Source organism: Perca fluviatilis, chromosome 19 (assembly GCF_010015445.1).
Source record: "Perca fluviatilis chromosome 19, GENO_Pfluv_1.0, whole genome shotgun sequence".
Lineage (NCBI taxonomy): Eukaryota > Metazoa > Chordata > Actinopteri > Perciformes > Percidae > Perca > Perca fluviatilis.
In genome coordinates this window covers 277,501-287,500 of record NC_053130.1, presented here as the reverse complement: position 1 = coordinate 287,500, position 10,000 = coordinate 277,501, and the positions used below count along the sequence as shown (strand labels likewise).

General features: G+C 44.0%; 1 protein-coding gene across 3 annotated transcripts in view; it reads right to left on the bottom strand.

Moving 5' to 3' along the window:
* Window positions 1-10,000, bottom strand: part of ubr2 (ubiquitin protein ligase E3 component n-recognin 2) — a gene marked incomplete at its 3' end in the record, with an annotated part of 43,301 nt that overhangs the window by 28,696 nt on the left and 4,605 nt on the right. For all 3 annotated transcript variants that reach the window (XM_039784198.1, XM_039784201.1, XM_039784199.1), the window contains 6 exon segments: window positions 376-539; window positions 1,583-1,681; window positions 4,252-4,340; window positions 4,708-4,812; window positions 5,524-5,644; window positions 5,745-5,807. In XM_039784198.1, the coding sequence (XP_039640132.1) occupies window positions 376-539; window positions 1,583-1,681; window positions 4,252-4,340; window positions 4,708-4,812; window positions 5,524-5,644; window positions 5,745-5,807 (641 nt within the window).

The window sequence follows — 10,000 nt, the reverse complement described above, 5'->3', positions numbered from 1 at the left end:
TGGTATATATCTCGTATATAATCTAGTGTGCAACTGGTATATATCTCGTATATAATCTAGTGTGCAACTGGTATATATCTCGTTTATAATCTAGTGTATAACTGGTATATATCTCGTATATAATCTAGTGTGCAACTGGTATATATCTCGTATATAATCTAGTGTGCAACTGGTATATATCTCGTATATAATCTAGTGTATAACTGGTATATATCTCGTATATAATCTAGTGTGCAACTGGTATATATCTCGTATATAATCTAGTGTGCAACTGGTATATATCTCGTATATAATCTAGTGTGTAACTGGTATATATCTCGTATATAATCTAGTGTATAACTGGTATATATCTCTATATATATTTAGGGTCCTAACTTGAGGTCTCCGATGAGGCTCTGCACCCGTCCGAACTTGAAGGCCTGCTGGGCGGTGTAGCGGTCGAACTGGAAGCGTCCCTGCAGGTCTCGGTGGCGGAGGTGATCCACAAAGGTCCTGATGATGGTGGTCATCAGGTCCTCCTCCACCATCAGCATCCGGGCCTGGAACACACACACACAATACAAGCTCAGGTCCTCAAACACACACACACACACACACACACAAACAAACAAACAAACAAACAAACAAACAAACAAACAAACAAACAAACAAACAAACAAACAAACAAACAAACAAACAAACAAACAAACAAACAAACAAACAAACAAAAAACACACACACACACACACACACACACACACACACACACACACACACACACACACACACACACACACACACACACACACAATACAAGCTCAGGTCCCTGGACCTGGCCTTCAGGCAGCGCTAGAGGTCTCAGAGTCTCGGCCTTGGTCTCTTAGAAGAACTGATAACTAGTGATCCTTCTACTGGCCCTGGTGCATCCCATTCTAACAACACACACACTTTGCTGAAAGATGGGCTTATAATACTATACGGTGAAATAGAGAGAGAGAAACGTTTGGGGATAGTTCTAGATAACAACACGGTATCACATGGTCACGCTGCAAACATTCAGAACGTACAGCAGAGAGACAGGCAGAGAGAGAGAGACAGAAACAGAGAGAGAGAGACAGAAACAGAGAGAGAGAGACAGACAGGCAATGAGAGAGAAAGGCACAGAGAGAGAGACAGAGACTGAGAGAAAGACAGGCAGGGGCAGAGAGAGAGAGGCAGAGAGAGAGAGACAGAAACAGAGAGCGAGAGAGAAGCAGAGACAGACAGGAAATGAGAGAGAAAGGCAGAGACAGAGACTGAGAGACAGACATGCAGAGAGACAGACAGGCAGACAGAGGGAGAGAGGCAGAGAGAGAAAGACAGAGAGAGAGAAAGCAGAAACAGAAACAGCCAGGTGTGGCAGAGAGAGAGACAGACAGACAGAGAGACAGGTGTGGCAGAGAGAGAGACAGGCAGAGAGACAGGTGTGGCAGAGAGAGAGAGAGACAGAGACAGAGAGAGACAGAGAGACAGACAGGGAGAGAGACAGGTGTGGCAGAGAGAGACAGAGAGAGAGAGAGAGAGAGAGAGAGAGAGAGAGAGAGAGACAGGTGTGGGTACTCACCATGGTTGGGACGGTGAAGAGTTGAACAGACAGCGAGGTCACTGACACCACTCTCTCGTGGTCGTCCTCCATGAAGTCTGTCTGGAGGCGTCTGTAGTTCTGGGGGACACAGAGGTCAGAGGTCACTGCTGCCCGGTTTAACCTGAACCAACCTGTGTTACTATAGATCAGGTGACTTATTATAGAACAGGTGTGTAACAGTGGCTCAGGTGTGTAACAGGTGTGTAACAGTGGCTCAGGTGTGTAACAGGTGTGTAACAGTGGATCAGGTGTGTAACAGGTGTGTAACAGTGGCTCAGGTGTGTAACAGTGGATCAGGTGTGTAACAGGTGTGTAACAGTGGATCAGGTGTGTAACAGTGGCTCAGGTGTGTAACAGGTGTGTAACAGTGGATCAGGTGTGTAACAGGTGTAACAGTGGATCAGGTGTGTAACAGGTGTGTAACAGGTGTGTAACAGTGGATCAGGTGTGTAACAGGTGTGTAACAGTGGCTCAGGTGTGTAACAGGTGTGTAACAGTGGATCAGGTGTGTAACAGTGGCTCAGGTGTGTAACAGGTGTGTAACAGTGGATCAGGTGTGTAACAGGTGTAACAGTGGATCGGAGTGTGTAACAGGTGTGTAACAGGTGTGTAACAGTAATAGGTGTAACAGTTTTAAAAGGTGTGTCATGAAAGGTAGTGTAACAGTGGCTCAGGTGTGTAACAGGTGTGTAACAGTGGCTCAGGTGTGTAACAGGTGTCTAACAGTGGATCAGGTGTGTAACAGGTGTGTAACAGTGGCTCAGGTGTGTAACAGGTGTGTAACAGTGGCTCAGGTGTGTAACAGGTGTGTAACAGGTGTGTAACAGTGGATCAGGTGTGTAACTCAGCGATGCCCTGCAATGTCATGCTGCATCCTGCTGAACCCTGCAGCTTCCCGCTACATCCAGTCACTGTTCCATTATTAATGTGACTACTATCGCCACTGTTCATCACACCCCCAACCGGCTCGTCAGACACCGCCTACCAAGAGCCTGGGTCTGTCCCAGGTTTCTTCCCAAGAGGGAGTTTTTCCTCGCCACTGTCGCACTGCTTGCTCTTGAGGGAATTACTGGAACTGTTGGAATTGTTGGGGCTTTGTAAATTATAGAGTGTGGTCTAGACCTACTCTATCTGTAAAGTGTCTCGAGATAACTTATGTTATGATTTGATACTATAAATAAAATTGAATTGAATTGAATTGAAATTGAATTGAATTGAATTGAATTGAATTAACAGGTGTGTAACAGGTGTGTAACAGTGGATCAGGTGTGTAACAGTGGATCAGGTGTGTAACAGTGGATCAGGTGTGTAACAGGTGTGTAACAGGTGTGTAACAGTGGATCAGGTGTGTAACAGGTGTGTAACAGTGGATCAGGTGTGTAACAGGTGTGTAACAGTGGCTCAGGTGTGTAACAGGTGTGTAACAGTGGCTCAGGTGTGTAACAGTGGCTCAGTTGTGTAACAGGTGTGTTAAGGCCGGGACACATATAGCCGACGGCCGACCGTTGACAGAAGACCCCGTCGATATGATCAGTCGCGTCCCCGAGGTCCAAAAAACTGCCTCAGAACAGACCAAAGAGACGAGGAGACGAGACGTAATACATCTCTATAACAGCAGGCGGCGCTAATCTGTATTGTTGCCCAGGAAATGATAACCGGCAGCTGATTGGACGAACGCGTCACATGGGTTTGTTTTCTCCGGATATTCAGAGCAAGACTGTCATGGCGGCCGTTCAGAATCTGATCTCATATTATACTAAAATAGTTTGAAACGTGTTTCTGAAAACATCTGAAGAGAGAAATAGGCTGTGTGTGTGTGTGTGTGTGTGTGTGTGTGTGTGTGTGTGTGTGTGTGTGTGTGTGTGTGTGTGCAGTGTCTGAATCTGTCTTCATTTCAGATCAACAAAGGTCAGTTTAAAAGATTTTCGTCAGATTTTGAGAGACTCTAGTCACCTCATCCTGCTCGTCATTTCCAGGTGAGTCCGACTGCCCCGCCCGACTGAACACGTCAGGTCGGCCAAAATGAACGCCGACAGCCCCCCCAGACGGACGACGGCACGGGACACACCGAACAGATTTGAGTCACTGACCTCGCCAGACTGTCCCACGGCCGATAATCGGCCTGATGTGTCCCGGCTCTAACAGTGGATCAGGTGTGCAACAGGTGTGTAACAGTAGATCAGGTGTGTAACTGGTGTGTAACCGTGGATCAGGTGTGCAACACATATCAGGTGTGCAACAGGTGTGTAACAGTGGATCAGGTGTGCAAAAGGTGTGTAACAGTGGATCAGGTGTGCAAAAGGTGTGTAACAGTGGATCAGGTGTGCAACACAGATCAGGTGTGCAACAGGTGTGTAACAGTGGATCAGGTGTGCAACAGGTGTGTAACAGTGGATCAGGTGTGTAACAGTGGCTCAGGTGTGTAACAGGTGTGTAACAATAGATCAGGCGTGTAACAGGCGTGTAACAGTGGATCAGGTGTGTTACAGGTGTGTAACAATGGACCAGGTGCGTAACAGGTGTGTAACAATAGATCAGGTGTGTAACAGGCGTGTAACAGTGGATCAGGTGTGTTACAGGTGTGTAACAATGGACCAGGTGCGTAACAGGTGTGTAACAATAGATCAGGTGTGTAACAGGTGTGTTACCTTTGCAAACTGGATGGCGAAGATCTTCTTGTATTTGAGGTCCATGAGGAGGCTGTTCATCAGCAGCTGGTGGTAGATGTTCCTCGCCCCTACACACACCAACAGGTACACCAACAGGTAAGTAGGTAGGTAGTACAGGTAAGTAGGTAGGTAGTACAGGTACGGAAGCTTTTTCAAGCATTCCAAAATTGTACACACACATATGGTAATAAAAATAGTCCAAAATTATCAAAACGTCACATTTTCTTGAAGGACGAAATCCCTAAACCCCCACAAGATACCTGCACCTGAGTCTTCCACGAACCCAGGGAAACACTGGTGTGTGTGTGTGTGTGTGTGTGTGTGTGTGTGTGTGTGTGTGTGTCTCTGTCTTTGTGTGTGTGTGTGTGTGTGTGTGTGTGTGTGTGTGTGTGTGTGTGTGTGTGTGTGTGTGTGTGTGTGTGTGTCTCTATTGACCTTTCCACATCTTGGAGTCGTTGAGCATCAGCTTGTCGACCAGCGAGGAATATTCTCCTTCTTCCTTCTGCAGGCCGACCTGACACAGAATCCTCCTCAGCCCGTCTGAAACACACACACTAGAGCTGTCAGTGTTCCTCTGTAACACCATTCAAATTTCATTTATTTTTTAAAATATTTATTGCTCAAATGGAGCCTGTTATTATGTACTACACTACTCAGGCTTGTGCCACTATCAGCATGTGGCTGTTGTTACTCGTTCTGTCCACTAGAGGGACTTCTAACATCAGCCTGGCCTTGAGGGAGACCTGCACTCAACTTTGTTTACGTTCATTTTTACACACACACACACACACACACACACACACACACAGTTCATACGTATTTTAACCAATACTTTTTCATGACTTTTTGGCAAATTTCCATGACTGTGTGTTCCTGAAAATGTCAGTCGACATTCTACAATAAGAATACTAATCAGTGTTAAAGCTGACCCTCAGAGGATTAACTATAACATGAATGATAATGTTTGTGGTTCATAGTGGGATTCATAATATCGCTCCCCGAATACAACGCTGAGATTAAGACCAGGTGAAAATACATTTATTAATGATATATTATTATGCTGTGATTATGTGACTTTTCCAAAACTTTCTGGGTCTTTTTATGTTTCCAAAACCTTTCCAGGCCTGGAATTTGCATTTTTCAAATTCCATAACTTTTCCAGGTTTATTCAAAACGTATGAACCCTGCACACAGACACACACACATACAAACAGAGAGTGGGGGATTGTGGGTAATGGAGTCCAGCCCTACCAGAGTACTGGATGATCTGTCCCAACCAGCTGAGAGCCTTCAGAGCAAAACACTGATGAGCAACAACCGACGAGTGCATCACGTGGACGCGGAGAGGCTTCGACTGGCGGCTGGTGTTCCTCTGGGGGGGGGCAGGATGTGGGGGGTAAAGGTGAAATATTTTCAGAATAAAAGTCAGAATATTTTCAGCAGTGATGTCAGCAGTGATGTCAGACACTCACCACTATAACAGACTTGGCCTGGTCACAGAACTGGAAATCTCCATATCGAACAGACTTCCTCCCCTGCAACACACACACACACACACACACACACACACACACACACACACACACACACACACACACACACACACACACACACACACACACACACACACACACACACACACACACACACACACACATTTATGTTGTATGTTCTTATGTTTATAGTAGTGCTGCTTTTTTCTGTCTGTCGTTTTTCCAATTTGAATGTAGTATATTTGAATGTGTATGGTTTGACAGCCCTAGATGACAGTAATATGTAGGGCTGTACCGAATACCAGTTTTTGATCTTCGAAGCTTCGGTGCTTTTCAACAGCGAATATTCAAAGCTTCGGTGGCGGCCGCAGCGGCGGGGGAAACCAACATTTCCAAACCGCACCTGAAGGCAGCTATTTATCACGGTAAAAGAGACAAGCGAGATGAAGCAACTGCTTTGTTGGTGCAGGACACAGTCCCGTTACTACAGTAGGCTACGTTCTTACTGTTGGTCATTAACTGTTGGTCATTAACTGTTGGTCATTAACTGTTGGTCATTAACTGTTGGTCATTAACTGTTCGTCATTAACTGTTCGTCATTAACTGTTCGTCATTAACTGTTCGTCATTAACTGCCGTAGCCTATTCGCAAGTCACGTTATTTTCCATGAAAATTAAGTGCACATTTTTATCACGTGTAAATGTCGGATAAAAGCAGCTCGTTCTACTTACAGAACTCAGGTGAGTTCTCAAGCTTGATGTGCTGTTGTGGTAGGCCAGTTTCAAATTGCATATTTGACACTCTGCCTTTGTCTTGTCCTCACTTAATTTAAAGTTCTCCCACACAGATGAAGCCTTCGCCATTTTTGTCTTCTTTTCGCTGAATCGTGTCGGTAATGACGTTCAACTCATGGGCGTTTTAACTGGAGCATGTGATGTGACGTCCCAGTAAAATCTCAAAGTCTCCTATATTTCGCAGTAGATTAATTTAGATTGATAATAACTGTTAAAAAGGATAATACATTTTGTTTCTATTATTTTATTTCCCACAATGTCAAAGCAACGCAGCTTAAAGCCTGGTTCACACGGGACGATTTTAAAATTGTCGGCCGATTTTCCAATCTTGAGAGACCCCACACACGGTGATAAAACATCACGGGTCTAACAGTTTTGGTGGTACAGCGTGCGGTGCGCAGCACACGGCAAAATCAACACATCACACACAAACCAATTTGACTGCCGAGCATTCCCAGGTCAGACGGGAAATCTCGCTAAATCCCTCGAGATCAAACGTGACTTCAGAGTAAAAAATCATGGCGGACGAAGAGGATGCAGTGGCGATAGTTTGTAGTGTGTTTTTAACCGAAAAGAAACGTTATCAAAAGAAAAGGCGATGGTCAAAGAAGACAACGCGAGCATGGACTACACTCAGCTACATCATGATATGGAGGTGATTTGTTTTTTTCTCATAGAAATGTCGTTAGGTATTACACAGATTAACCCTTATGTGCTGTTGGGGATGTTTTCAGCCACTAAGGGATAATTTTGAGTCTAAATTTGGCCATAACATTTTCCGTGTTACAGCAAATGGAATGATTTTCACTGACAAATCTTATTTTAACACATATTTTAGCAAAATGGTTTGAAAATTTTCCAAAACCCAACAGTACACTGTGGGCAAATTCACTTTTTGAATTGAACATAACGAAAGGGTAGTGAATTTGAACAATCCACAAGGGTTAATAAACGTTCATATATTCGTTTCCATGTACTCTGGTGGACTGCAGTTGTGGATGTAGTTATTAGGGGTGGGGGAAAAAATCGATACAGCTAGGCCTGTCACGATAACAAATTTTGCTGGACGATAAATTGTCCCAGAAATTATTGCGATAAACGATAATATTGTCATCGAGAGACCATTTGAATCTAATATAATGATAATGTCCAAATAATAGGCCTAATACTAATACTACTACTACTACTACTACTACTACTACTACTACTACTACTACTAACACCTTTTCAAAGATCAATACACTTTTATTTCTAAAGAATATTTAACACTGGAACTGGAAGACATTTTAAATATCCACAATATGTCTTTGATCTCCTTTAGTATGTCATCTTTCACGCTGATGTAGGCTACAGTTGTGGAATTGCCGTTTGTGACACGTAAGTTCTCAGACTAGAGACTCTGTACTACATTTTACAATTATTTAACACTAAATATTACATTTAAATAGTATATAATTAATACATAAAATCTAAATGTATGGCTAGCTGCCACGTGGCGAGTAAATGTACCAAAAAAATTCTGTTTTTCAGCCTTCATTTTGGCAAAGGTGCGGCTTCTACTCCTCTGCAGGTCGGAGCTTCGTGGGGGCGGGCCGACACACACACACACACACACACACACACAACACACACAGACACACACACACACACACACACACACACACACACACACAACAGACACACACACACACACACAACACACACACACACAGACACACACAGACACAAACACAGACACACACACACACACACACACACACACACACACACCAACACACACACAAACACACACACACACACACACACACACACAACCACACACAGACACACAAACACACACACAGACACACACACACACACACACACACACACACACACACACACACACACACCGAGCCCGTCTCCACAGTCTCCACCTGCAGGTTGTCAGCTGTGTGGTTTGGAATGAAACGGAGAAAACGGGTCGCCGAGTAACACGGTGGATATCGCTCATATACTTTCTTTTTTGACGGCCTTAACTGCAAAGTGCTGCAGGAAACCCTGCTCCAACTCTGCCCTTTTTCCGCCTCGGAGTAGCCTAGCCGCCAACAACAAAGACCATGCCGCTGACAAGAGGGTCCTCGCTACGTACGCAACGGAACCGAGAGTGGTCCTCCAGTCTCTTTGGTAGAGAGAAACGAGGAAAATAAACAAGCATGCAAACGGAAATTATCGCGGCCGGAAAAATTATCGAGCTCATTTTTTCTTATCATGCGATAACTCGATTTATTGACTATCGCGACAGGCCTAGATACAGCATATTATCGCGATATTTTTTGTGGCAATACTGTATCGATTCACAGACGCCAAGTATCGATCTTTTAGGATATAGGTGTTGGTCAGTCTGTCTGCTTGACAATCCCCATTTTGCAGCAATACAATTGAAGTGAGATGAACAAACAGAGAAATGTATCTTTTTACATAAAACAGATGTTGACAAAATTGTCCTTTGGAGACATCATTTGAAACTCGGAAAAATTTGAAGTTGGAAAAAAGGTAATAAATTGCAATATATCGCAGAATATTGCGATATGTTTAAAATCGCAATAATATTGTATCGTGACATAGGTATCGTGATTATATCGTATCGTGAGGCCTCTGGTGATTCCCACCCCTAGTAGTTATGCCCATCGACTTTATTTATTTTACACAGGCTGCATGCTTGTTTGTCACCGGGGGGGGGCCCCACGAGAAGGGGGGAAATCGGGCGAAATAAATCCAACATGTTGGATATCCCCGATTTGAGATCGGAGCGGTCCCGACGTCCTTCCGAGCAGACGAGAGCAGTCTTAACACACCACACGGCAGGAATATCTGATCAGATTATTTTACGATAATCGGAGCATCCTTAAGATTGTCGGGAGGGGTGAATCGGGGCTAAAATCGGCCGAATTATCCTGCCGTCTGAACCAGGCTTAACCCAAAATACAAGCTCAGGCATGCACTTCTGTCCATGCAGACTGTGCTGCTCTGCGCTCTAGCCAGAGAATTCTCCCGTTACAGGAACACTTTAGTAGTCCAAGAAGAAGAAAATATATTTATTAAGTATAACGAGGTTGGGTTGTCCATCCTATTAAAATGGCTAGGCTATATAAGAAAATTGTAAAAGAGAGTATTATATTTCGAACATATTCAAGCGCGAATGAGAACTGTTTGGAGGGGGATGCCAGGTTGTGCAAAAAAAGAAAAGAAAAAAAAAAAGAGAATATTCGAATGTCAAATCAAATCGAATACCAACCCACCGAACGAATATTCGGGTCCAGCCCTAGTAATATGTGTAATATATGTAATGTGTATTGTTTGACAGCCCTAGATGACAGTAATATGTGTAATATTTGTAATATGTGTAATATATGTAATGTGTATTGTTTGACAGCCCTAGATGACAGTAATATGTGTAAT